The 27,455-nt window shown below is 48.0% G+C and overlaps 6 protein-coding genes and 1 non-coding gene across 7 annotated transcripts; 3 read left to right on the top strand and 4 right to left on the bottom strand.

Annotated features, from left to right (window-relative positions):
• Window positions 1-52: 52 nt before the first annotated feature.
• On the top strand, window positions 53-1,075 carry EDB82DRAFT_527751 (uncharacterized protein; the record flags this gene model as incomplete). Its single annotated transcript, XM_025728441.2, has 4 exons — window positions 53-71; window positions 127-343; window positions 401-803; window positions 854-1,075. The coding sequence occupies 4 exons, from the start codon at window positions 53-55 to the stop codon at window positions 1,073-1,075; spliced, it is 861 nt and encodes a 286-aa protein (XP_025582808.2).
• EDB82DRAFT_265284 (uncharacterized protein) lies at window positions 1,008-2,582 on the top strand. Its single transcript, XM_065607340.1, has 3 exons — window positions 1,008-1,305; window positions 1,505-1,805; window positions 1,865-2,582. Exons 1-3 carry the CDS (start codon window positions 1,179-1,181, stop codon window positions 2,106-2,108), a joined length of 672 nt encoding a protein of 223 aa, XP_065464155.1. The 5' UTR covers window positions 1,008-1,178; the 3' UTR covers window positions 2,109-2,582.
• EDB82DRAFT_t189 lies at window positions 2,503-2,574 on the bottom strand. Its single transcript has one exon. It is a non-coding gene; the product is annotated as a tRNA-Arg (tRNA).
• Window positions 2,583-3,698: 1,116 nt separating the features above from the next.
• On the top strand, window positions 3,699-9,065 carry EDB82DRAFT_508789 (P-loop containing nucleoside triphosphate hydrolase protein). Its single transcript, XM_025728440.2, has 7 exons — window positions 3,699-4,076; window positions 4,123-6,725; window positions 6,774-7,669; window positions 7,720-7,977; window positions 8,033-8,610; window positions 8,666-8,829; window positions 8,884-9,065. Exons 1-6 carry the CDS (start codon window positions 3,982-3,984, stop codon window positions 8,778-8,780), a joined length of 4,545 nt encoding a protein of 1,514 aa, XP_025582807.2. The 5' UTR covers window positions 3,699-3,981; the 3' UTR covers window positions 8,781-8,829; window positions 8,884-9,065.
• A 642-nt stretch (window positions 9,066-9,707) lies between these two features.
• Window positions 9,708-11,339, bottom strand: EDB82DRAFT_434246 (mitogen-activated protein kinase HOG1; the record flags this gene model as incomplete). The annotated part of the gene is made up of 9 exons (XM_025728439.1): window positions 9,708-9,783; window positions 9,833-10,016; window positions 10,073-10,151; window positions 10,208-10,564; window positions 10,641-10,740; window positions 10,818-10,861; window positions 10,981-11,110; window positions 11,169-11,216; window positions 11,284-11,339. 9 exons carry the CDS (start codon window positions 11,337-11,339, stop codon window positions 9,708-9,710), a joined length of 1,074 nt encoding a protein of 357 aa, XP_025582806.1.
• Window positions 11,340-15,697: 4,358 nt separating this feature from the next.
• On the bottom strand, window positions 15,698-18,772 carry EDB82DRAFT_478378 (glycosyl transferase; the record flags this gene model as incomplete). The annotated part of the gene is made up of 7 exons (XM_025728438.1): window positions 15,698-16,105; window positions 16,153-16,225; window positions 16,278-17,194; window positions 17,245-17,754; window positions 17,806-18,071; window positions 18,127-18,447; window positions 18,610-18,772. 7 exons carry the CDS (start codon window positions 18,770-18,772, stop codon window positions 15,698-15,700), a joined length of 2,658 nt encoding a protein of 885 aa, XP_025582805.1.
• A 3,628-nt stretch (window positions 18,773-22,400) lies between these two features.
• EDB82DRAFT_433698 (guanine nucleotide-binding protein alpha-3 subunit) lies at window positions 22,401-23,755 on the bottom strand (the record flags this gene model as incomplete). The annotated part of the gene is made up of 6 exons (XM_025728437.1): window positions 22,401-22,500; window positions 22,557-22,795; window positions 22,853-22,982; window positions 23,036-23,164; window positions 23,221-23,566; window positions 23,632-23,755. The coding sequence occupies 6 exons, from the start codon at window positions 23,753-23,755 to the stop codon at window positions 22,401-22,403; spliced, it is 1,068 nt and encodes a 355-aa protein (XP_025582804.1).
• Window positions 23,756-27,455: the final 3,700 nt, after the last annotated feature.

The raw sequence follows: 27,455 nt of genomic DNA, 5'->3' as shown, positions 1-27,455 counted from the left end.
TCAACCTTTAACCAGCGACTAGGATTTGACCTCGAGCCATCAATACTTCATCATGGCGAACTGGCAGCAGTGTACGTCGACCCTTTCCCCTGCCCCATCGTGAACTTCAACTAACTTACCCAATAGATAATCCCTTTGGAAAAAGGGACTCTCACTCGAACAATACGATCCTCACCTACAAGATTCTGACCCTTATCACCTGGATCCTGTCCCTTGTCGTTACCGTTTACTATACCCTTCACCGTCCCGACGATGGCCACACTCGAAACCGAAAGATCTGGGAGCAGAACCACATGTACCGCACTGCTTTCACTCTGAACCCAATCATCACCTCCATCTACTGGTATGTATCTTCCCGATGCCCTACGTATGTTTGTTCCTGTGCTAATGGCTTTACTAGGATTGTCCTCTTCATCCTCCAGGCTGGTTACATCGGACATCTTTTCTCGAGCAACTCTGACATCGTTCACGCTGCTGCCAGCGTTGGAAGCCACTTCATCTTCAACAACCTCTTCCACTTCGCCTTTGTCATGCTCTTTGTTCGCTCTCACTTCCACTGGGCTGAGGTTATCCTGATTCTCAACTTCATCAATCTTTCCTCGCTCTACTTCCGCCACAACACCTACCCCCGATTTATCCACACTCCCGTTGTTTCTGGACCTTTGGCCTGGACTTTTGTTGCCATTTACTGGAACGGTGCTCTGATGATTCCGCATCCTCACCACCTTGTCCCTCGTATCTTTGGAAACATCTTCATCTGGTCCATCCTCGCCTATGGACTCTTCTTCATCATGGTTTACAAGGTATGCTCTCTTAACCCGCCCGAGTGGCACAGTACACTAACAACACGTAGGATTACACAATGGGTTTCTCGCTCAGCGTCTTTGCTGCCGCTATTGGAGTTTCCCAATTCCTTCACCAGGTGATTGCCTTCCAGTGGATCTTTGCCTTTATCATTATGGCTCTTCTCTTTATCGCCACTGTCGTCGTTGCTGTCCCTGCTGCAACAGGCAGGGAGGTCAATTGGCGCAGCGCACCTGCTGACCAGGAACGTGCTCCTCTGCTTGCTGAGTAAATGTTAAAACAATTACGAGGGTAGCGGTAACGCCCCTGATCATTAGGCCTATGGCCAACTACTTTCGATTTGCGTTTGGAATCCAAGCAGTTTAGCAGCCATCATGTGTCTTTTGTTCATTATTCTTAGCCGGCCTGTTGTTGCATCATTCAACACCCACGTTGAATGCGGAGTAATGGGCGAATCTGGCGTTGTGGTTTTATCAACATGTTGTTCAGATTGCTACCTAGGTATGAGCTTAGCTGCAATTGAAGGTCTTTTCAAAAGACATGACAAGGTCAAAGGGAATGATGTTTAAATTAAATGCTTGATGACGTAGAAGGTGGAGCTTAATCGATAAGGTGCCGACACTAGCGGCTCAACCAAGAGAAACCAAGATCGCCAGTTACTGATGGTACATCAACCACATAACTAACATTTATCGAGCAGTGCTGATGAAGCCTCTACGGGCATTTCCTTTTCCAATCAACATTGGAAACGATATTTGCCAAATATCACGCATCTATGCGATTCTATCAGGTCCTCGAGCTGCGCGCTTTGTGAACAGAGTTTTATCTCCTCAAGAACTAGCTGTGAATCATGCGCGTATAAATGTCCTCGGCAGTGTGAAGGCGCAAAAGCATGGGCTACAGGATGCTCTGCACAAAGTAAATGAGACTAGCCAACTGCACAAGCAGATTGCTACAAACGACCCCGAGATGTGGAGCTGTGCTGCATTCATGGCTGGAAGGTATCTGGCTCCAAGCATATCACAACATGTCCGTCCGCTTACTCAGCGCCTTGTTTTAGATTCGCGGCAAAGGAGGCTGCCATGAAAGCACATCCGCATCGACGTTTGACGTTTCACGATGTGGTGATTGAGAGACGGCCTGTAGAGGGTCCAACACTGGGCAGCGGACCGCCCATCGCGCGGATTCGCAGTGGCGAGGGAGAGGTGGAGGACACAAGTGCCTTGGTCACGATTAGCCATGACGGTGACTATGCAACGGCTGTGTGCTTAGGTTACGAGCCTGACATTAGCAAACGAGACTGACATGTGTGTATTTGAATCAACACTATGGCTAGTGGGTTGCAGAGAGGTTGCTCCGAAGACTTAGGATATAAGAATAAACAGCCGAAGAAGCATAGTCTATAGCATAAAGGCCTGCTACATCTCTTATTCTTCTACAACTTTTCTGAAATCTTGAGGTATGGTATACACTCAGGACTGTAAGGAGTACCTGGCAGAACTAATATGCCTACCTAAATTCTGGGCAAGACAAAGACGACCCTTGGTTGCAAGGTACAAACACTCTACGGATACTAGAGGGGTGAATAAAGCGGCTGCCTGCACTCTTCCTTTTCACACGGAATCAAAACTAAAAACACCGGGCGAAGCCACGGTACTTATTAGCATCGAGTTCATCAAAAAGCAAAAGGATTTACTCCGGTATACCAGGGACTCGAACCCTGAGCCTTAGTCTTAGGAGGACTACGCGCTACCATTGCGCCAGCACACCTGGTTCACATTTGAATCCTTATTGATTGGCTATGGAATCCTAGGTATTATCAAATAATATATAGTTGATCTTTGTGATGAAATTGTGTGATTAATTACCCTAGTTTGCGAAGAAGCAAATATCCTTCAAATATTTTGATACCAAGATAGATCATATGCCTTCTTACCAAGTATGAGAACATGCAGTCGCACTAGTGCTGCTGGTATGGGTTTGGCAGCTCTCTTCGTCGTTGTAGTTCCGGATCTTGGCAGCTAACAGACTGTGGCTCTCCGTATGCTCAATACCTAGGGTTGGAATCCAATCAAGTATATCCGTTTTGGGTTTTTTGAATATCTGCTTTGCATATTACCGATGATATTCTCTGCCCCACCCGAAAGAGCGAATGCATCCATTTGCAGGATACCTAAGCAGTAACTGTGATTGTACTGATGCTCTATAAGACACATCCAATCATGCTTAGAAGTTGAAAGAGGTGGGCGGACCATCCTACCAAGCAATCCGAAAGCAACTGGGCATACCGTAATTTGAATTGACGTGATAAATCGTCCAATTACGCGATCCGCGTGAACCAATGCCGTTTTCCCCGGAGACTATGTTGGACCTTGAGCCTTGGTCTCAGGCTACAAATCGATGCCTTGAGCCTGTGGTTTTCTGAACATGCTAACAAGCTACTGGGAGATAGCACGGCTATTCTGATGGATGCAGCCACGGTCACTTTTTGGCTGCAATGGAGAGGTGTGCATAAAGAGACAACAGAGGAGGTAACGAGTAGGCAGCGGGCCGAAACCGGCAGACCGGTCAGCAAGAGAATGAAGCGGTCAAAGAACATCAACGACTGATGTACGAATAGTTTAGGCGTCAATACGTCTGCCATGCTTCCATGTCTAGGTTTTTGATGTCTCTTCATGGCCCCTGCTTTCAGCTGGGAGAAGAGAGCTCGACGACGTCTATTGGAACCCCCACGGGTAGGCCGGCGTCCAGGTCCGTCGCCCACTGGAAACAGTGGAGGTGAACCCGCTAGGCAGTTAACGTTCAGCACTAAACCGCCGGTTACTGTAAGTTGCCAATTCCGCCCCGATGTTCGGGCGAGGTTGCTCCACTTGCCCACTCGTCCCCAGCCATTCAATGATCATGACTTCAAAATGATAAGGCAGGTACGGTAAGGTGCAGGTACAGGCTGGGTTGAACTTGCTTAGCACTTACCCAGACTCAGGTGGTTAGTCTGTTACTTCTTGATTCCTTCACTGTCCTCTATTCATCCTTCCTTCATCATTTCTGTTGCGTTTGTGATATTGACATCAACTTCAAATTGGATAACATCATACACTCACTATCTACTAGACCATGTCCACGTTCTGTTCTGCTTTGCATCTCTCATCTTAGATTCTTCATGTCCATGTCGCCATCATGGATCTCATGATACACCGCTTTGGCGGGCATGAATTCTCTCCCTATGATCAAAACCAATCCATGTCATTACCACAGTCGTCTTATTTCACCGGGTATGTGAAGCTCAAAACGGCTGAGGGATCGTACTGACGTCCGCAGCATTTACCAAAATGCCATGTCCTTATCCCAAGTACCGTGGATACATCAGGTGTCACGCTCTGCCCAGTCTGGGATACCACAGGCCGTAGTGCTCTCCCTGTCTCTTATGCAACTCATCTACAACTTAGATCGAATTCGTCGACAAGAGTCCAATTATCGCTCTAAAGCCGCCAAAATCCGTTGGCCGTATGAAATTGTTTCACAAGTGGCAAGGCTCACTGCCTTAGTATTCGTTACACTTGCTTATACCCAGGACAAAATACATTGGATTAACATAATCTCCATTGCATACGCCTTCATCCTTGGACTTCTACGCCTCTTCAACCATCTTCAATGGCGCCATGTATTACTGCATCAAATCAACTTTGTGCTCCCAGCTACCTTGGTCATTCTCGTCTCTGGCCGTATGCTACCGTGTATTCAGGTTGGCACTGTGTGTCTTCACGACACAAGCACTTTAGGGAGCGTTATCGCCATTGCAGCGGCTTCTGCCATTGCAGTCATCACACCAAGAGAATGGACCCCTTTTCAGAACGAGCTCAACATTCCTGGTTATGACCAGAATGAACCGGCTCCTGAGGAAACTTGCAGCTGGTTCACTTACTACTGCACATATGACTGGCTAACGCCAGTCATTTGGAAGGGGGCCAAGAGGAAACTCGGCATGGCTGATATCCCAAAGATAGCATGGTATGACGAGCCTATGTACCTCCTTCGCCGTGTCCAAGAAGCCCGCTCGATTTCTAAAAAGACTCTCTTCACAGTCCTTCGCTTCCAGAGGCGCGAGTTGATTCTCATGTCATTCTGGGTTGCCACATCGTACACGGTAGAGAACATAGCTGCATATGCCATGTTTAAGCTCCTTGAATATCTTGCTAACCCAGAGGGCGCCATCTATAAGCCATGGCTTTGGCTGTTCCTCATGTTCATTGGCCCATTATCGCGTTCTATTGCCTTCCAGCAGTATATCTTTACATCCACCAGACTCGTGGTTCGTATTAAATCTGCCTTTACCCAGGAGCTGTATTATACTGCCTTGGCTTCAATGGAGATGGAAGAGGATCCTTTCGAGCTACAGTCATCAGGCACGAAACCTAGAGACACAAGCGGGCAAACGAGCACCAAAAGTACATCCGCTGGACGTCTGGCTAATCTCATGGCTTCCGATATAGATGCCATCTACAAATCTAGAGATATCATTCAGGCAACTGTCGGCACTCCTGTTGGCACCCTGATATCCATTGTCGGCATGTACAGGATGATGGGCTGGGCATCTTTGGTGGGGAATGCTATTTTATTCTTGGCTACCCCTCTTTCCATCTGGCTTGGACGTTTGATGTTTTATTCTCAGCGTCGGGTTAGAAAGGCTCAGGACTCCCGTATGTCACTAGTGACAGAATATCTTGCCTCTCTCCGCGCGATCAAGTATTTTGCATGGGAGGATCCCATCACAGAAAAGATCATCGGCGCACGCTCGGCCGAACAAAAGGAACTCTGGAGGACTTCACTGATTCAAGCTTCTCTGAATCAAGTTATGCAAATCGTTCCTTATTTATCTCTCCTTGTAATGTTTGGCCTACATGTCGGCCTCTCAAAGCGCCGACTCGATGCCGCGACCGCTTTCACAACTATCTTTCTTGTCAAGAACGTTCGTCGAAACATAATGCAAGCTAGTGCCTTTGGCAGGAATTTTGCGAGCGCTCTGGTTTCGGTAGCCCGACTTGATAGATACTTTGCGAGTACTGTCCCCATCCCACAGTATCCTGTAGGACCGCTTAGCATTGACGGTGCCTCGTTCCGCAAGACAAAGGCTGCCATTTTCATATTGAACGACATTACCTTGCACTTTGCTCAAGGAGGTCTCAATGTGATTGGAGGTTCAAGCGGCAGTGGAAAAACCACTCTCTTGTTATCTATCCTTGGTGAAACGTATTTGGAAAGTGGATCTGTGATCAGGCCAGACGACGTGGCATACGCCTCTCAGTCAGCCTGGTTACAGAACGATAGTATCCAAGCTAATATTCTCTTTGGCAGTCCAATGGAAAAGTTACGTTATGACAGGGTCATTGAAGCATGCTGTCTTTGGGAAGACTTCAAGGAGCTGCCAGCTAGGGATATGACCGTTGTAGGTGAAAACGGAACTTCTCTATCCGGTGGTCAAAGAGCTAGGGTTGCCCTCGCCAGAGCTTTATATTCCAAATCGCCGCTACTATTACTCGATGACATTTTTGCTGCACTCGACGCAAAGACGGCTGCTGGTGTTTGGAAACACTGCTTCTGTAGCGATCTTCTGAGGGGGAGAACAACTGTGCTCGTGACCAACCTCCCCTGGATTGCTGAGCAAGCCGATCTCTCTGTTATGTTGGAGAAGGGACAGGTAGAGTCTGCCTTGCCCCAAATCGGTGTTGTTCGCAAGCCAATTGCCATTGCCCGAGTTCTCGGGGGCGACGCAGATGAGGATGAAGTACACGATGATGCAATGCAAGAGATTCAACCCCATGGCGATGATTTGAACGATATAAACAAAATCCTTGAAGAAAAGTACCACAGGGATATTGTTAGCCAGGAAATGAAGGCATCTGGGAAGGTTGGCCGCCTGACTTGTAAGCACCCCCTTGTCATTTTTGAAGTTTTACTAAATTCGACACCAGTTTTGCAATACATGAACTACTTCGGTCATCCCGTGTTCGTCATCACCTGTCTTGGACTTCTTCTCGCTACAAATATCTTCACCTTCCTGTCCGCTTTGTGGCTTTCTGTCTGGGTTGAGGCTTACAATCACCAAGCGCATGTCGATATCCCATATTACATGGGAATCTTTGCCGGGCTAACGTTGCTTGAAATCGGTAGCTACTGTTTAGCCATCATAATGTTTGAGTGGGGAGCCTGGAACGCTGCGAGAAAGCTACACAACGACTTCATTCGTGCCATTATGCGCGTCTCATTGTCGTGGTTTAAACATATCCCTATTGGGCGCATCACCAATCGCTTCTCTAGTGACATGGCCTCTCTTGATGGAACGATCAGTACTATGCTACGCATCATGCTTGATACAATTCTTCTCATGCTATTCCGAATTGGAGCTGTTAGTAGTATCATGCCAATTTTCATGATACCAGCACTTTTCACGTGCTTGTTTGGTGTTCTTATTGGCGAGGCTTATACTAGAACTGCTGTCGTAATCAAACGATTGACCTCTTCAGCCCAGTCGCCCGTCTTCTCTCAGTTTGCCGACACTCTCGCGGGTCTCCCTGTCATTCGTGCCAGGAATGGCATGGCATCGACATTTCGAGAAGAACTGGCTGCCAAACTACGGATATGGTCAGCTTCTTCGGAAGCCAGTTTCAATGCCAATCGATGGGTGGCTGTACGTGTCGACTTTGTGACAGCGCTTGTCAGTCTTTCGGCCGGCATAATTGCAGTTTCACAGACGGGTGCTGTGGCCGCAGGACTGGTCGGTTTCTCTCTCACGAACGCGAATGGGCTCAGCCAGACAATTTTGTTGTTGGTACGAGCTATGAACGATCTTGAAGTAGAGATGCAGAGTGTGAGTACAATCGCTGCTATCTACCGAATGCCTTCTGACCCAGTATCAAGTTTCACCGAGTCAAAGAGTACGTCAAATTGGAACCAGAAGAGAAAGATGACAAAACCTACCCAGAGGAAGGCGAATACACAGACGATTTATCACGTGTGGTTCCCAAATCTTGGCCTAGGACTGGCGAGATCGAGTTTCGAAATGTGACGATTCGATACGACCCTAATGGACCCGACGTTCTCACCGACGTGAATCTCAAGTTCAAAGCCGGTGAGCGCGTGGCCGTGGTAGGACGAACAGGGTCTGGCAAAAGCACAGTAAGTATCGGATACTCGAGGAGCAAACTGTAACACTAACGATATTCCTCTCTAGCTGGTTCTCTCCCTCTTACGCTTTACTCATGTGGTGTCAGGCGAGATCCTTTATGATGGTGTTGACATTACAAAAGTTCCTCGACATCGTCTCCGTGAGAGTCTTACTATCATTCCCCAGGAGGCAGTACTGTTCAACGGTACTGTCGAGTCAAACTTGGACCCTGCCGGTCGAGTTCCCAAGAAGGTCCTCGACAAAGCTCTAGAAAACTGCAAGGGCATTGCATCATTCTCTCCCCAAGCTTCTGACGATAGCGACAACGACACATCTTCATCTGATGACGAGCACAATGTAGTGAGCCTAGCGACAAGTGTTGACCCTCGCGGTGAAAACTTCTCGCATGGCCAAAGACAGGTCCTCTCGCTCTGCCGTGCGCTTATTCGCCAGAATAAGCTAATGTTGCTCGATGAAGCCACTGCAAGTATGGACTATGAAACTGACCGGGGCATTCAGACTGTTCTACGGCAGGAACTTGAAGCTGCGGGGGGCGACCGCACTTTGGTAACAATCGCACATCGTCTGCGTACAATTATTGACTATGATACTGTTGTAGTTATGAGTGCCGGACGGGTTCTTGAGTAAGATGTCCATGAGTTTATACCTATTGTGATACACAACTGACGCCCCCTACAGGTACGGTTCGCCTCGCGATTTGTACAACAGACGAGGTCAATTCTACGACATGGTATACCACAGCGGTGAAATGGACGGGCTTGAGGCTTTGCTCCAGACAGAAAGCTGTACTTGAATCATTCGGCAAGGGGAGTAAAAATTGCACAAGGAAAAGATATTCACAAGTATGTGTACGTATGCATGCGATGTGGGTACCAGAATGAATAATGGATATATAGAGGTTTTTACGACAACATTACACGAATATGACGTATTTTGAACTTCAACATCTTGAGCTTTTCTCCATTTTTGAGGGTTTCAAGTAGTAATCCCTGAAAACATGACATGTTTAGCAATTGCATTATCGTTGCCTATTAGCACGTTTGTGCATCATACTTCATCCCACTCAGTACATGCCACTTGTATTTGATAGGAATTGGATCATTGATTGATTATAACATGTCATTTACAAGCTCTATAATTTACCCAAACGTCCAGAGTATACCAACTAGTTAGCCAAAAGAGTAATAATAATAAAAAACAGCATATGTAACCCGGGAGCCATCGTGCATCGTGTATTTTCATGCCCCGCTACAACCTTGCCTAAACCGATAAAAATAACAATAAAAATAACATATATGTTGAGGAAAGGGTAAAGGAGAACGATGATAAACAAATAAAACTAAAAATAAAAAAGCTCCTCTTGGCCCAAGATGATAAACATTTCCCTCGTGAAGGTGGTTTGTTTTAACACATGTCCCCGTCTTTCAATTCCAGAGTCTTTCCCTTATCTCCCCAACGCCAGACGTGCGTTCGTGTTCTTGCATATGCATACTCATTTGTTGCGGTGGATATCTCGACACTCGTCTTCCGTTCAAATCTTCTCGTTTCTTCTGTATCGTATTTTTCATGTGGGCACGGGATAGTGTGAGTGTGGTGGGATAGATCATGGGCGTATGCGTTGAATTTCGTGGTATCATCGGCACTGTGACTTGGTCTGCTTCTCCCTTAAGTATGTATGCACTGGTAGCATCTCATCCCCCTTATTAACCACTTCCTCCTCCTATTGTCCATTGAACTGCTCCTCCATGTTGGTGACACCGGCTTCAACATTGTGGTAGTCGAGAATTTCTGAGTACCTAGGTTCTGTCAGCATTTGCAAGGTGACGAGACTTGCACTTGACTTACATCATAATCTTCCATGTATCAACAGGTAGGTCGGCGTCGTTGAAACTCCAGTCGAACTTTTCCTCGGCCACAGGCTCGTCTGTAGGATCGTGGTAGGGAGAAAGATAATCGTGAGCGAGAGCCTCGGTGGCAGTTATTCGCTTCTTGGGGTCAAAGACAAGCATGCGTTCGAGAAGGTCAATAGCTAATACTGTCGTCAGCTCGTTGTTCTTCAATTCCTCCTAATGACTGCAATCGTACCTGAGTCGTCTGCGTTCTTGAACTTGTTACGGAGAGGCTGTCGCTCGCGCTTGGGTAGCGACTTAACAAATCGAAGAGTCTATCCATGGTCAGTTGGATGCTTGGATAAAGACTTGCGGGGACTATGTAACTCACGTTCTCACTAGCGATAGTATTAATAACATCATCAGGAGGAGTACCGAGGAGCTCGGTGATGATGGAGAATTGGTTGACATGGTCCTTTCCAGGGAAAAGAGGCTTGCCCTCAAGCATCTCAGCGAAAATGCAGCCAGCACTCCAGATATCGACTTCAACGTCGTATTTTTGCCAGGTGAGCATAATCTCGGGAGCTCGGTAGTATCGTGTGGAAACGTAACCAGTCATCTGGGGGTCCTGGATTCGGGCAAGACCGAAGTCGCAGATCTTCAAATCGCAGTTTTCGTTGACGAGAATGTTGCTAGGCTTGAGGTCGCGGTGGACAACGCCCGCCGAGTGCACGTACTTTAGACCACGCTGCAGGTAAACCAAACGTCAGTATATATGGTCATTGATAAACAGGTCCGCTTAGCTAAACGCAGTGTGAGCATACCATGATCTGGTAAAGGAAATACTGGATGAATTGCTTTTCGAGAGGGCGCGAAGTCAATAATCGGTGGAGATCGGTACCGAGGAGTTCTGTGACGAAATAGCTGCAATGCTGTCAGCGCAAGAACGCGGGGAAACGTGGCGGGGGAGGGGTAGAGCCCGCCGTAGCTGGGTAACGTACATGTCTTCCAAGGGTGAGATGAAGATATCACTGAGAGAAATGACCTAAAAAGAAGGCATGTTAGCCCAAGAAGCGAGTAATTGCTCGAGTGCGAAGCAAAGCATTAGGGGACGCGTCGAAAATGAGCTGCGTGGGGTTGAGGTATGGCGGGGATGGCGCTCACGTTTTCGTGCTTAAGGTGCTTGAGCAGCTTGAGCTCACGGTATGTGCGCTTGGCAAGCACGGGTGTGCTGAAAGGCTTCATGATCTTCTTGACGGCGACATTTTGGTTGGTGAGCTGATCTCGAGCAGAGCTGTTGCGGCTGGTCAGTTATCGGGCGCAGAGATTCTACGAAGGCCGGGTGGACGTACCAAACGAGACCGAAAGCTCCCATACCAACGGGCTGGAGATCGGAGTATCTGCGCGCAACAGTCAGTACTGCGATGAATGGGCGGGTAGTAGGACTTTAAGACAGGTCAAACTTACCTCGAGGTGATCTCGAATGTGGTTCCGAAGATCTGAGCGCGTACGAACTCGGCCATGGTGAATATGTGGTTGTTGAGCGAGAAGTTTGATGTTGAAGGTAAAAGTGAAAGGTGAGGAGTTTCCTAGCTGCAAAACGAGGAACAGAATACAAAGATGAGGTATAGATGATGGATGGTGGGCGGGGCGCAGACGTAATCGTTCAAGATCGTCAAGTCAGGGCTGTTTGCTGGTCCTGGCGAGCGGTGCGAGATAAAGTAAAGTACAAAAAAGCCAATCTAGTTGTTGGATTGGATGGGTTGCTGGGGATGGAAATGGGATGGACCGATAATGGGTCAGGTGAATGGGAAATCGACGATCTAGAAAAAGACGATGACCGTGACCGGGGTAGCAGTAAAAAAAAAGCGATGCAGGTTTCGATGTCGATGAGTATGCGTATTGAGCGCGGGGCGACAAAAGACGCGGGAGTATCCCACTTGACAATGGTTTGATAGGTGTGGGTGGTTGGCGGCGAGGTCGCTGAAAGACTTAGATCACACAGCGATTGAGATTTATCGTTGTTTGTTGTTTTGTTGACTTTTTGTGACCGTCTTTTCCTTTGGTGGTATCAAGGCGTCGTTGACAGGTAGGAATAGGCGGGGTAGGTGAGGTAGGCGAGAGCAACGTGTCTATCAATTATTGCAATATTAGCGACCGTTACATATGGAAACGACAAAGTCAGTCAGTTGATGGGCAATTTTGGAAGTCGCGGAATCGCCACACCGTACAGCCAGTCCTCGGCAGCGAATAGGTACCGGAGCACTGCTGCTGAATCGGAAACACTTCATGAATTGTCGTGTAAAGCCAGGCCCATGAGTGGTGAGGGGCAGCTTCAGGCGGGGCCCCTGAGAACAAGACTGCTGTTGGAACCCAGGCAAACGAGACGACGGGAGGGTCCCGGTCTTGTCTTGTCCAACAATAGCGGTGGCAGCAGCCAATTCGTTATCGCTTGTCCAGTGTATAGCAACCAAGCCAGGGCAGCATAAGCCTGAACCCAGGGAGCACAGACACCGTCCATAGGGGCTATGGGCTCTTCGCTCTCACGTTCAGTTCACCCACATGAGTGGGGTCCAAAACTATCAAGCTCCATAGAATGAGGCACCTTGACACCATCATACCCCAATGAACCGGTAGGGTCTCCCGCCAATACTCTTGTATATGGTTGGCGGCCAGAGGCTAGACAAAACAGGCTATTTGCTTGACTCCGGCCAAGGGTAGGTTCCAAACGCTGAGGAAGACTGGGGTGTTGACAGTATTGACTGCGCAACAGGGGGATTTTACCTCTATTCGTCTTTTGCTTGTAAAAGCGGCCTCGATTTTGAGACTCGTTTCGGATCAAGTCAGGATTGTTCCTTACTGAGTCGGTCTAGCGTCGATCGTGATGCTAACGGGGCAAAGGACAGCTAAGCCAAGGGTAGGCCGTACGGAGGTAGGCAGGGTAGGTAGTGAGTAGGTTCGGGTTTTGTCAAAGGATGAAAGTCTGAGGAGGAGGAAGAGGAGAGAAGCGAAATTTCAGCCAAGGAACGGGTTTAACATGAGGGATGGGAGGGCACATGTACATATATACGTGACATCCATGGTAGAGGACATACTATGACATGGAATAGAATTAAACAGCCCGATCCTAGGGTCCGTCAGTCCCATCAAAGCGCAAAGTATTGGCATTGGTTTGTACGAACGGAGGACCGCCGGTTTTTCTTAGTGGGGTGTGCATGATGAGGGGAAAGAGCTCCGGGGCGCATGGAGGCTTGTTGCTTCCATGTTTAGGTGAATGCCCTCCAGGTATTACGGGAGGTACCTTCCTTCTAGAGGACCCGTTCCTTGTCACCGTCTATTTGGTTGCGCTTTCCCGTCCATGAAAAGGACCCTGGCAAGTCGCAACACGTAATGATCGAGATCTCTTGGGAGTGGTGGGTATCAAGGTTATGCGCTACACTTACACCAGGCTGTCTACCTCTCACATACGAACAAATGATGGAGCTTTCTTATTCAGTATGCGGAAAGTCGAGATTTTGATTTCCCGATGCACGGTAGAGCCCTTACAGATATCAACCCAGGTAGTCCATGCAAATCAGGGTCCTCGAGATGGAAATAGACGCGAAACAGCCCTCATCATAATACCTTCAGGTTGCTTCACCTCGATGACGAGACGGCGGGTGAATTATTGGCAATATCTGATGCTTGTTAGGGATTGGCTTCTCTCAAGAGATTATCATCTTCCCGATATGCCTGCCACGTGCGAGATTCTATTCACAATGTAGAACCTGGCTGCCATGATGGACGCACTGTAACTTTCATGCCAAGCCCACCTTGTATCTCTATCTCTCTCATCATGGCATCGCTTCAGCCAACCATCTCATCAAATAATATCATATATCGTCCGCAGTACGATTCTAACCAGTATACAGCTCATGACAACAACTTGTTTTGTCCTTTTTCTCACTGTCCTTGTCTCGCTGTCTGCAAAAACCTGCATTCAACTTCACATGGCATGTTTCAAGAAATGACGTCAATTCGGCCTCTGCTGTCTTACCCCTGTCAGCCATTTTGACAGCGCATGCCCAATGCACGCTACGCTTGTTTGATTGTCCTTTTCCCTTTCGTCGTCTTAGATTCTTTTCCAACGGCGCCAGGACCCATTCCCGGCCTCCGATCTATTGTGCGGGTCGGTACCTCTGTACCAAACTCTGGTAGGAGAGGTACTTATAACCTCGATCCCTCATGCTCAATGACCTAACCCGCTCATCGCGAAATCAATGGGACGATCGAATATTCTCCCGAATAATCTCTGAAGTGGAGCCACTTCTTTAGCAAGCCAACCTGAATTGACTGCAGCTCAATCTGAGGTTTGCCCATCACGCGCTCACTATGACCCTGCAATGGATTTATCCATGGTTATGGACATCTCATTTTTTCGTTTATCGACGTCATCTAAGTAAAAAAAAAAAAAGGGAAAGAAAAAAGAAAAAAGAAGAACGGAAACAGAAGCCTTAACAGCCCTGACCAGCTTGTTGCCCAAGCGCATGCAGTATACAGAGTCCCACAGACGAGTGCCCTGGATAGTAGGGAGTTTGTATGATGCGTGTGTCTCTCTACCAACGATTCATTGAATGCATGGTTCAACATGTCTTGGATGAACAAAATCCCTTCTCTCGACCATGAGTTGTTTGCTTCACTATTGCGGTGAGGGTATACGAGTGTTGTCGAGGGTTACCATGACTTACATGCAACGACTGAATCGTAACAGACTCACCCACTTAATTCCCATTCCTTAATCAAAGATCATCGTCCTGCCAGCGATTCGTAGAGAAAATGCCCATTAATCCATCACCACTCCTCTACCCTGGCCTCACAACACGAGCCTGCCCTGTCGATCCCGTCCATCCATCCATCTTCCATCCCATCTGAGATTCATCTTGCCCTCCCGCTTCACTAGGTAACCAGCAGAACCATCCTTACCCTATTTTTCTCTTGCATGCACCGGATCGGCCGCTACCCCTCCAGTCGAGACCATTTGATCGGCATCCACCACATCCTTAAGCTCTCCCCGTGCCCATCAATCCACGCGGATCTTCTCAGAGGCGAACCAAGGGGACTCCCGCCCCAACTGTTCCAACTATTCGGTAGCGAATCATTGCAATCCACAACTCATCGACCTTGCGTTCTTACCATCCACTCAGTTAACGCTCTTTATGTATACTGTAGGGTGTTTATTTCATTTATCTCCTGGTGCTCCCTCTAGCAACACGTCAGATGTGTATTCCTCTACCATCCTACCGATCAGATCTCTTTTAGAATATCAACTTCCTTCGATCCCGGTGATGGCGCTGCTGTATCTTGTAGGTTGGGCGGTCTTTTCATACTCTATTCGATCTACACTGTCAATATATACCCCTTATCGGACATGACCGTCAGGTACATTTAGATTGCGCTTTGCATGACAGTACATCCCAGATGATCAAGCCAATTGCTTTGAAAGGGGAAACAGAACCCAAGGTTTCCAAGCTTGGATATGTAGAAATAAATAAACCAACAGTTCGCTCCAAAATGGCATAAAATGGTCTTCGACTTTCGTCTCTTATGTTTTCAGCGGTCAGCTTTTGGCACCTTCACATGACTAACAACACAACGGGAAACTCGACAATTACAAGCAGACTAGGGACGATATGGTATCATGACCGTTTAATTACTAGAGGGAGAGCCTATACGTTGCCCTCTTGTCGTGAATCTCTCTGTTTGACAACTCTCTCTTCATCCAATCACTTATCATCAGTCTGCTCATCTTTACTCTTCTTGTGCCCGTTATATCTACCCCACGCTAGTCTGTGATTCTATTCACGTACCCATGTCTACCTTTCATACCCTGATCTTTCATAGTCTAGTCATGGACAACAAGAGGCTCGGTATTCCAGATGCTCTCAGCATACTCATCAATGCAGCGATCGCTGCTAAAGAATCCCATGCGAGAAACAGACTTGATTGTCTTCTTGATCCACTCCTCCTGGTTCTGGTACGCCTCATCCACAAGCTTATGGGTCTCGTTGTAGCTGTGGAAATCATCAGATACCAGGTAATAGTCGCCATGGTCACGGACGGCTGCAACTAAAGCACTGAAGTCATGGACTGAGCCGAACGTGCCCTTCTCGATCTCGGCAAACACCTTTTGCAGATCAGGATCGATCTCGTGTGAGCCGTACTGGTGATTGTGTCGGAGGTCTTCGACGTCCTCAGCAAGATTTCCAAACAGGAAGATGTTGTTCTCGCCAATCTCGCGAGTGATTTCAATCTAAGCCTGGTCAGCGATGAAAATAAAAGGAGAAGATATTTACTTACGTTGGCGCCATCGCAAGTGCCAATGATGAGTCCACCATTCAAGACGAATTTCATGTTACTGGTACCAGATGCCCTGTCAAGCATATCAGTCACTTTGTTCCTTCATCGCGGTGATTTTGACTTACTCAGTGCCGGCCGTGGAAATGTGTTCGCTGAGGTCTGATGCGGGAGTGATGATCTCGGCCTTGCTGACGTTGTAGTCAGGCAGGAAGATCACCTTGAGAAGGTCACCAATATCCTCATCGTTGTTTACTACGGAGCCGACAGCATTGACTAGATGAATAATCTGCTTCGCCATCCAATAGCCCGGTGCAGCTTTGCCTCCAAAGATGGAAACACGAGGGACGACCTTCTTACGCTCTTCGGGAGATAGAGACTTAAGGTAAAGGTATCGGTGAATTACGCCAAAGATGTTGAGCTGCTGGCGCTTGTACTCGTGGATTCGCTTGACTTGGACATCGAACAACGCGGAAGGATTCACAGTGACACCCACGGTAGACTTGATGAGCTTAGCGAGTCGGACCTTGTTGGCGTACTTGATCTCCGACCATTCCTTTCGGAACTCTTTGTCTTCGGCATACTTCTCGAGTTGGTTAAGGTGTGTAAGATCCTTGAGGAAACCGTTGCCTCCAACCTTGGAAGCGATGAGCTCCGAAAGCCGAGGGTTGGCTTGGTGGAGCCAACGGCGAGGAGTGATGCCGTTGGTGACATTAATGAACTTGTCTGGACCATAGATTTCGACGAAGTCTTTGAAGATTGTGGTCTTTATGAGATCTGAATGCAGCTCTGCAACACCGTTGACCTTGTGTGATCCAACAATTGCCAAGAACGCCATGCGCACCATCTTTGTCTGGGACTCCTCAATGATTGACACTCTGCCCAAGATATCTCGGTCGTTAGGGAAAGCCTTCTCGACTTTCTGGAGGAAGAACAGATTAATGTCGTAGATAATCTGCAGATGGCGAGGCAGGAGGTGCTGGATCAGACCAACAGGCCACTTCTCCAGAGCTTCAGGCAAAACAGTGTGGTTGGTGTAGCTGAACTAAAGAGTTGTCAGAGAATCAGGAGAGAACCAGAGCACGAAATACTTACAGTCTTGACGACGATGTCCCAGGCCAAATCCCATTCGAGATGCTCAATGTCGATGAGGATTCGCTGCAACTCGACAATGGCCAGCGTGGGGTGGGTGTCATTGAGCTGAATGGCCACCTGGTCGGGAAATTCCCTCCAAGGGCGGTTGGACTTCTTGAAGCGGCGGACGATATCGTATAAGGAGGCCGCAACCCAGAAGTACTGCTGCTTCAGACGAAGCTCCTTTCCGCGATCTAGGTTATCATTGGGATACAGTACGGCGCTGATGGTCTCAGCCCGCTGTTGATCGGCAACGGAGCTTTCGTAATCGCCATTGTTGAATTTTTGGAAGTCAAATTCTCCACCAGAAGCTTTACTGGACCAGAGTCTCAGGTTGTTTGTGGTGGGTGTGTCATAGCCTGGGATAGGGACGTCGTAGGCGACGGCCTGGACGATTTCGCCACCCTCCCAAATGGCAACGTTCTTACCGTTGGAATCCGTGGTCTTTCTAACATGACCAAAGAATTGAATCTGCTCCAGATCAGTTACAGTTCGATGCCAACGGTGTGTTCAGTAACTTACATCGACAACAACGTCGTGTCGAGGAAACTCCCAGGGGTTGAAGTCAAGCCAGTAATCAGGCACCTCAACTTGATATCCGTCTACTATTTCCTGCTTGAAAATACCATACCGATATCGTAAGCCATAGCCCCAGGCGGGGTAGTTGAGGGAGGCCAAACTGTCGAGGAAACAAGCAGCAAGTCGGCCTAGACCACCGTTACCCAGAGCGGCATCGTTCTCTTGAGTAATAATATCCTCAATTCGAAATCCGAGCTCAGCAAGGCCAGCTAGATACCAGTGTCAATAGGGTAAAGGGGGTTTTGTGATTTCGGCGTTGCTTACCCTTAGCAATATCCTTCTGGCCTACGTTAAGCATAGCATTGTCGAGAGCTCGGCCCATCAAGAACTCCAGACTGAAGTAGTAAACACGCTTGGAATCGCGGTAGGTTTGTCTTTGCTGGGTCCTGTTCCAGTCAAGAATCAGGCGATCACGGAAGGCCAGACTGGTAGCAGCATAGGCTGCCTTTTCATCGCAATTGAGGACAGAGCGAGCAAGAGTGGTCTCGACATGGCGAACGACTTCTTTCTCGAAACCATCTTTACCAGTAAATCCGTTGGACTGGTTGCGCTTCCAGGCTTCGCGCTGAGGTTCGGGAATTGAGGCTAGAAAACGGTGTAAGTGGATGTTGGCAACTAACTAAGTTGCTCTGGGTGTTGTGGATGAGTGGCTTTTGGTGGAAAGGAGTTGGAAGAATTGGCAAAGTTTGAGACTCAAGAAACAATTCATGTGTATTCAATCGATTGCTGAGCGAAGAAAAAACATACCTTCGAAGTTCTTGATCTCACTTGGACCAAAGCCCGTGGCGGTTCGGGTATGCTTTGGACGGGAGATGCCTGTGGGACCAACAGCACCCTGGATGTCGACGATCGGGGCCGACGTGGAGGGGCGCCTCTCACGGGTAGGTAAACGCTGCTGTTCAGTTGCCATTGTGTCTGTCGGCAAACTTGTTAGTCGAGTAATAGGAGCAAAAAGCAACTGGGAAGGGGAAAAAAGAGAAAGGGGCCCCGTGAGGTAATTAAATACTCAACCACCACCGTGTAGCCCATGTCCTCTTGTGAAGCGAGAATCAGATCAGATCAGATCACCTACATCAAGGTTGACTGATGCCACTGAAAGAGTACTGTACGTCAGATAAGACGACTGGACAGGGACACGATATGTGCACAGCTTTAGGTGGGGAAGCGGGGTCGTTGGTGCAAGGTAAAGTTGCAGTAGCTTGTTGAGTATTGTGCTTCTATCGCGGATGCTCAAGTCTCAATCAATGCAGAAACTTGGTCGTATTTTTTGGTAGATTAACTTGTATGGGCTGGGCCTTTAATTTGATACACGGCGATCAGGGCTTCACGGTTATCCGTCAAACTGTTCGAATGCAGGGAGTTTTGGGCGGATGGAGTCGACCGGAGACGTCGTTTAGCTGATGGGGATCCGGAGAAGACGGGAGCTTGGAGGGGCAGGGGCTCGGTGGAGCTAACAAAAGAGATATAGGGATGAGAGAAGCAAGGTTATAACGAAAGAGGATCAAGACAAGAGGAGTGTTGAGTACCAATTGTAAGCTGATACTTGGAAACGAAGATAGATAAGAGGTTACGAGAGGATGATGAGGTGGCCGAGAGTGGAAGGGGAGGAGATAAAGAAGTAGTAGACAGTCCAGATCATGAGAGACTGGAGCTGATGGGAGCTTTGTTGAGCTTATAGGTAGGTCGGCAAGCGCGATGGTGGGAGGGAGCTTCCCGTCTCCTCCTCCTCCACGGGTTCGGTCCCACTCCATCCATGTATTCATCATGACAACCAACTCCTGCCTTACTTTCCTCCTCATGGCAAGAACGTTGTTGTTACTTAAACTAGCGTGCAATAAGACAAACCTACATGGATTGCTGCACTGACCGGTAGCAGTAGCTGCTTCATCTAACTCACATTGGGTCGCATCATGTCACCTTCACCACGGTTACCGGCCAATGTTGTCTCGTTGTTGAAGCTGCTCCCCTCTCAACCAAACCGCATACCATCACGGGCTGGTCGGATTGCATGGCGTGACATGGCATGGTTCCCCTCCCCCGCAGCAACGACTCTGTGACATGACGACATTGTCGACGCACACCTCCTTTTGTAGAACGATGCATTTGTTACCAAGACCAAGATCAATTGCCATCAAAACCCCTATAAGATTGTGGACGGGATACAGAGCAAAGTAGCAATTAACACAGCTTGAATAGATGCTTGCTAGGTTACCAACATACCCTGGACCTCTCATATCACATGTTCAAGTTTGGCTACGAGACTCCCTCATTCCAGGGATCCATCGACCGTTTCTACATACATATGCATCAATGGTCTTCTATTCCCCCTCATGCCAATCGACACGATCCAGACCGCTTCAACTCCATTGGCAAAGCAACTTGAGCGCTTATAGTAAAACAGACCCGCTCGCATACGCATGCAATAGTGAAGCTCGCCTTGGTGCAAGCTTCTTTTATAATGGCGGGCGGGGTCGTAGCACCATGATGCGTGGCTCTCTATCAGGTTAAATCGAGCACAGCGCTGCTGTAGACATTGGTATAGATAGACCTGGGCTGAGAGCTTTTTCTTGTTATTCTAGCTGGGGGTAATACCACCCAGTCCAAGTGACACACAACCAGACTTTAAACACACAGTACCCACCCGCCAGCTCAGTTTGTTGGTCAGATAGTGTACACGGCTCGCATCACTCTGCTATTACCCTCAATGGCTCTATATCTCAAGACAGTTGTATAGAAACACAATACAGAGAGGCTCAAATCTGACAACAACCTCCACCGTCGATCGTGAACCCCCCAAGAAACCAGACTGCCGGGACAACAGGGTAGGTAGATGAGGTCAAATTGATAAGCATAGAGGTAACCACCCCTGCCATGGTCCGAGTTTCTTTATAGTATGGGGTACGCATCGGCCCCGCGTTAGTATCACCGAGATGGGCCCTGTCAAGTACATAGGTTGATGTTGACTTAATAAACCAGGAAAATGAGGGTTGCTCCGTGTGCGCGCATGCTGTCGCTGTGATACGTGCCGAGCCTTCGTAGAGCTTTAATCTTAACCACAGTACCTATCCATCCTACATGCTTGTCTACCTGTTGATAGAGTAACCCGGTTACTAGTAAGTACAAACTTGAATAACTCAGTTGTCCTCTATCTTTATCGGAGTGCTGAGAAAACATCGACTTCTCAAATTCGTCCATCTGGATTAATGAACTTGACGATCTCGCCTCCTTTTCATGTAGTCATGATGGATGTAGTTCATGAGAATTGGCCCTTGTTCACTAGCTCGACGATCGCCTCATAGCTCGAGGTCAAAGCTCCAAGCCACATTCAACCCCTCTCATTCAACTTCAAATCGAGCTTGGTACGTACCTACATAACAGCTCTCAACAGTTCTGTACATTCGGTTCTTGGACAAGACATGTCATAAAATTCTTTGCTTAATCACAGGCCTGAGGAATACCTACTGCTGTACCATGCCACTTACCTCTTTCATAACACAATGGTCTTGCTAGGTTATGAAGCCTTGACTCGAGTCAATGGGCCAGACTGTTGATTATGGCAATTGAGGCTTATATACTCAACGTAGATGCCGATAAAAGCTCATTTATCTCACCTTAACCATCACATCACTTCTTCCCAAGGCGAACTATCGCCCTGTCATTGATTTGATAAGTCCTTCGGTCTCTTCTGCCATTACGTATCCTATACAACAGGCTATCAAAATCGAACCTGTATCCAGAGTATCGTCAATTCGCCTCGCTCGGGCCGAGAATGCAAAGTAAAAAACTACATATGTAGGAGTAGAAGCAATCCATTAGCATGCCAGCCTGGACCTCTTCCTATGACGTTCCCAGCCAGCTCCAGAAACACCACTCTCTCCCGAGAAACAAAAACCATGCGCCTGCTTCTTTCCATCTCTAAGCTCGGTTGAAGCCATCGGAATGTAACTAGCGTCATGCCTGCGCCTGTCCCACGTCGCACGATTTCTTCCCAGCCCAAAGTAACCAAGATACTTCGCCAAGAAGCGTCGCAATCGAAATGCCGTCCGCTTCATAATTTCCATCAGTTTCGTCTCGTGCAAGGCCTAGCCTCAATCCAACGAACCCCACCCAAAAATAAAAACATGAGCTCCTGCAAGGTCTAGCTACTCCAAAGCCCGTTAAGCAGAACATATGTGAGGCCAAGATATAATGGCCGTAAATCAGCACCGTGTCGAATGTGCTCTTGTCGAAATGTCTTCGCCGAGGTCTTTCGACTAGTGTACGTGTCTCGAGCAGTTGCAATTCGTCGGAGATAGGGGGATTAGAGAAAACTCCACTCGTAGCTGATGGAGCTATCGTAGAGAAGTGTTTGTAGTATAATCGTCGCGTCGAATAAAAGAGAAGAAAGCAAGGATCGTATAAATCGGGACCGTCCTTCGGCCTGTACCCCAAACTCCAAAAAATGCTCTCGACGCCAGTCAACAGTTTCCCATACCTAACATCGTGGTAGTAAAAAAAAAAGAAGAAAAAGAAAAAAAGAATAAAGCAGCGTTTCACTATCACAGAATGCCAGAGTCCTTAAGCGCGTTATTCAAGATAGTCTCCTTAACTGCTGCGAAAACGAGTCGAATGTTTGAGGTGTCTGTTGCTTGCGTCAAGCTGTTCTGCATTAGAATCACGTGCAAGTCGTCATGTCTGCGCGAGAAAGAACTTACTGGGGATACAAGTTCAAATGTGCTCGGTTGACCTGGTTGAATCGCCAGAGTAGATATTTGGCTGCCTTGTTGACATCGTTTCCACCTGAGTAATCAGGGAAGTAATTGCCCAGTGGTGACCGGCTCAACTTTTGTTTGAAGATATCAACCTTGTTGAGGAACAAAATGATACTGGTGCGCATAAACCACCTTGAGTTGACCACTGAATCAAAAAGCAATAAACTCTCCATCATTCGGTTCTGGTTTTGATGTTAGAGAACGCTCACGTGTGCCACTGCTGCAAAGCCACGGCTTACCTGACTACTCTCCTCGAGCAGGACTTGATCGTATTCGCTCAAGGCAACGCAGAATATAATGGATGTTACGTTTTCGAAACAGTGTATCCACTTCTTCCTCTCACTTCGCTGACCACCGACGTCGAACATGCTGTGATAGTGTCAGTGAGAGTATGCGCATGATGCGAGATATGGATGGCCTACTGGATACTTAATTGCCCCATCTGGAATCTTGTTTCATATATACCTGTCGTCTTCGTTCGCGCCCGGAGCACATCCATCTCGTTGGGCAGATAGTCGGTCGCTACTATTCGCATTGCTTCTTGGAAGAAACTAGGTCGAGATCAGTCAGATGTGAATCGCGCCAAGTGGTGATGTGTTGCACATACTATTCTGCCGAGTCCATAAGATAGAACTCGGTCTGATGCTCCATCAACAGATCCTTCGCTGGATCATTCCACAGAGCTTGTACGGCAGCACCGACTTTCGCGTCGATATGTGCCTGGGGACCGGACTCTGCTTGATATTCCAACAGAAATTCCGCATGCGTCTTGTTCTCTTCATTTTGAGGTTCGATATCAAACTGCTGCATGGCCATAATAACAGCCTTGGCGCATTCGACAAGGTTCTTGAAAACCGTTGGCCGATAGTTGAACAGCTCGTCTTCCGAATAACCCTTGAGGTGAATGATTTTCATCTGTTTGACAATTGTCGACTTGCCACTCTCTCCGGAACCTGACAGTTTTGTTAATTATCAAAGCAGGAGGTGAGCAATTTAGCTGCCGCCAAAGCACCCTTACCTAATAGCAAGATTTTGCATTCTTTCCGTAGTCGTTTGGAGTCTTCCTCAAGGATCTTATCGATAGCCTGACTCTTTTTCTTCTGGTCCACCTCCTCATTGCTCGAGCTCATGCACGCGCCCATCTTGACAATTGGAAAAAAGCGGCCTGGAAGAGGCCCTTCGGTTGTGGTAGAAAATATGTCGTCGCTACGGATTTCAATTCGTGGTATTCGGTTACAATGCGTCCTTTAAGGGTGCATGACGGTCGCAACGGTTTGCGAAAGTAGGCGGTGTCGGATACTGTGGGGTGTCGGCCGAGGGTACGAATTGAAGGGTTTTTGTAATTCGACTGTTAGTCTGTCGTCGCGATTTGATATTCGACGGTTGGTCGTGATGATAAGTGGCAGTGACAGAGAGTTGGCGATGAAGATGGTAACCAGGTACCGCGTTCAGTTAAGGGTGAACAGGAGATCGGGGAGATCGGATCGTGTTGGGTGAGCTATCGTAAACAAGACTCGAAGCTTCGGAAAGGCACCCTTAAGATGGGTTTGCTGGATAGACGACCGAAGCCGAAGGATGAAGGAAAGATGAAGAAAAGTCAGACGAGATACGTTTGATCAACGTCAAGGCTAGAAGGGGAATGTTTGGCGGTGGGCAGGCGAAAGAAAGAGACGGATGGCTGGATGGATGGACCTTGTCGCTCCAGATTGTCGGCCGTAACCAGCTAAGGACGGCGCTGGGAGCTTCGTGGAGGCAGGGCGAGCGGGCGTGACTAAAGGTACAAAGGCACCAGGGAGCCTCGACGATGACGAGACAAAGTCGCCGGATGGCAGCGCCAATTGGCGACAGAACCGACAGTGGAGAAGTTACCGGGGCACAGGGGTGTGTGAGCCAGCACGAACCAGTCAGCAAGCGGGCGAAGACGAGAATTTGAAGGGAGCCTAGAGCTAGGAGCTTTGGGGGGTCGAGTTGAAATGCGATGCGTTGATGAATCTGGCCTGGTTGAAGGGGCGTCTGCAGCCCAAGTAACTAGCAGATGGACTAATTGGAGCGAGGTGTGCGAATCAAAGTGCTCACAACCGGATGTCGTTGGTTACAAAGAGACCTCGACCGTTCGGGGCAGAGTTGATTTACAGAGCCTTTGGGGAGTTTTGGTTTGCAACGATGTCAAAAAGGTAGCGCAAGCGGAAGGAAGTAATGCCAAGTAGCGGAACCTTGTCTGTCTCACTCGACTGTGAAGTGAACTGTATTAGTTAGATGGGATGTCTAGATGACGGGAAGAGACGGGTTCATATCCCATCCTACGCGGAACAAAGCAATGGGATGCTACCAAAGTGAGATGAAGAAGATTAGTACCTGTAAGATATGGAAGTGAGAAAATAGAAGCTGGTGCCTACTACCTGGGCAAGTATGTACTGTACCTTCCCTAGGTTAGTAGGTTCAAATCCGATTTAAGCAGGAGGTAAATATGGTCGGACGGTCTCACTGTACCAAACTTACGGTGGACTCTCTCAGGTTATACAGGGGGTTGCGTTTCAACGCTATTTTACGCCGAATTAGAATTCCCATTCCCGTTGCGGATATAATATCAACAACACCTACCTGTCACCATTGTTACCTATTTTCTACAGCAGTGGACGTCTAGACAGACGCAATTTGTCTGTTATATTCTGCTCATCTCACTACCAAGGTATCTATCTACCATGGTACCTGAGTATACTATTTACCTCTGTGTACACTCACGCACAGGCTTAGCTCCCCTAAACCTGAGCAGCGCCACTTTTCAGCTGTGCGCTTTGAGACGCAAAAGACAACACAACCACCTGTCGAAAGAAGCATTGCCAGTTACTAATAATATGTTCAGTACAGAAGAACTGTGAACCATTCCCGTTGTCTTACAATTCCGGACCAGAAAAGTGTGGACCGATCGGAAAGATGGGATTGTCACTCAAAAAGGGACTAAAGCCAGTCAGAAGATTCATAACACCTTGATGTTTTAATAACCTTGACAACAAAAGCACATTGCCGGATACCTTTACGACGGGTGAGAACGCTCAGGGAAAACCCACCTTTGGCCTTCTTCGACTGGACGTTATTACCGTTCGTCCCTTCTCCTGGCTCAATTTGCGCTTGACACGTCCCCCGCCACGATTAATCACCGATATATTCCTCAAGCGTGCATACGAACACTCGAGTGTTAGCGCTCCTTCAGCTGTAGGAAAACTTATCAGGTACTGATCGGCGTTCCAAAATCGCATTTGCTGGTCATTGTCTCAAACCCCCATCCGCTGTGGCTTGGCCAGAGCCACGCTTCTGCTACATGCTGTCCATTATCAATCGCAATGGAAAGACTGCAGACCGCGTCTCTGTTGAAGGCATCTGGAGCGTCGAATGCCTGCTTCTTGAAGTCAAAATCGAATGGGCGGCGGGGCTGGTGGAGAGAAACCCGATGTATGTTTTGCCGCCCGCACACGGCAGCCCTCTGGTAGCGGAGCGGAGTTGAGCTTCTTCAATTGACTCCCCTGCATGTACCGCGCATCCCCATGTTTCCAAGTTGCCTTAGTTGGTATCGACTCCTAATCTGTGGTGGGCTCGTTGCTGAGGGCGCTGCCCGTAGCGCCGTGGGATCTCTTACACAGATGACAATGTTGGAACTATTTATCCGCATTCCTCACACAGGGCCAGATGAATGGCACTGAAAAATCATTGACTTAACGAGCATTCAAGATCTTTTTCTCACTTGTGCAGGAATCCTACTAGAAGGTGTTCTACAGGACAATCAAGCGTACGATGTACAAACTTTCGGATTGCTGGACCGATCAAGAATTCCAACAACCTAATAGTACCTAGGTACGCACAGTACCTTACCTTACCCTGTCGATGGAATCCTAACCAGGGGGTTCGCCGGGGTTCCTGGAAACTAAGTGGAGCTAGCACGGCAAACCTTGTCTTGGTACACACATTTTGCATATAATTATCCATCTACTTTGTTCCTCTCTACCATACTCTGTACTGCATTGATGTTTGTGTGCAGAAACGTCGTGCAGGCCCCCCAATCTTTCCTATTTCCCTCACCGATGCACCGGTAGGTAGTGTTGACGGACTACCAGGTTTTCAACCTTGACCGGTATTGCTAGAGAGTTGCATTTGGGTAATGTATTGCAATACTGTTCTTTCGTCCCAGCTTATAGGAACACCATCCATTCAAAGAAACAAGTGCTGTTCTTGACTTGAAACATCAACACTAATCGCTCTCTCTATCCACCTGAGTGTGCATCCTTGCATTTTTTAATTCTTTGTTTTATTAGCCTTTTCTTTACCTTCCACGGTTGTTAATACGGAATTCTTGGGCGCACGGTGCAGTCGCAGAGCGCGTACTTACAAGCACCACACGAAACACATGGTCCTCGACAAGGCTTTCAGATGCTTCACATCTTAGATGGTATGGTGATGCTGTCGGTAACGCCACGTCCTTGGTCGTGCTTGGATCCTTCGTGCTTTATCCGTTGACGGAAATTCCTGTCCTGTCTTGAAACAGCTCAAGCAATATAAGTCAGCTAACTTAAACTTAAACTACAAGTTTTTAATGTCATATTCTCTTTGACAGCCACAAATCAAAATCACGAAAGAGACATGATCTGTGCTTCATCAGCAACCATGTAGTGATTGGTGAATTATGCCACAAGCAAGCCGAGACCCTTCTACCGGTCAAGTCTAGAGAGAACAGTTCAAATGATTCACTGACCTATCCGTACTTGTCATTTTAATACCTACCTAGGTAAGTCTTCTCATCCGGTGCATAATGTTTCATGGTGTGTCAAGACGTTTTGACTCGAGACCCTG

The sequence above is a fragment of the Fusarium venenatum genome (genome assembly GCF_020744135.1).
Source record: "Fusarium venenatum strain MPI-CAGE-CH-0201 chromosome Unknown EDB82scaffold_3, whole genome shotgun sequence".
Classification (NCBI taxonomy): domain Eukaryota; kingdom Fungi; phylum Ascomycota; class Sordariomycetes; order Hypocreales; family Nectriaceae; genus Fusarium; species Fusarium venenatum.
The sequence above is the reverse complement of the archived record's forward strand: the minus strand, read 5'-3'. Positions and strand labels throughout refer to the sequence as shown.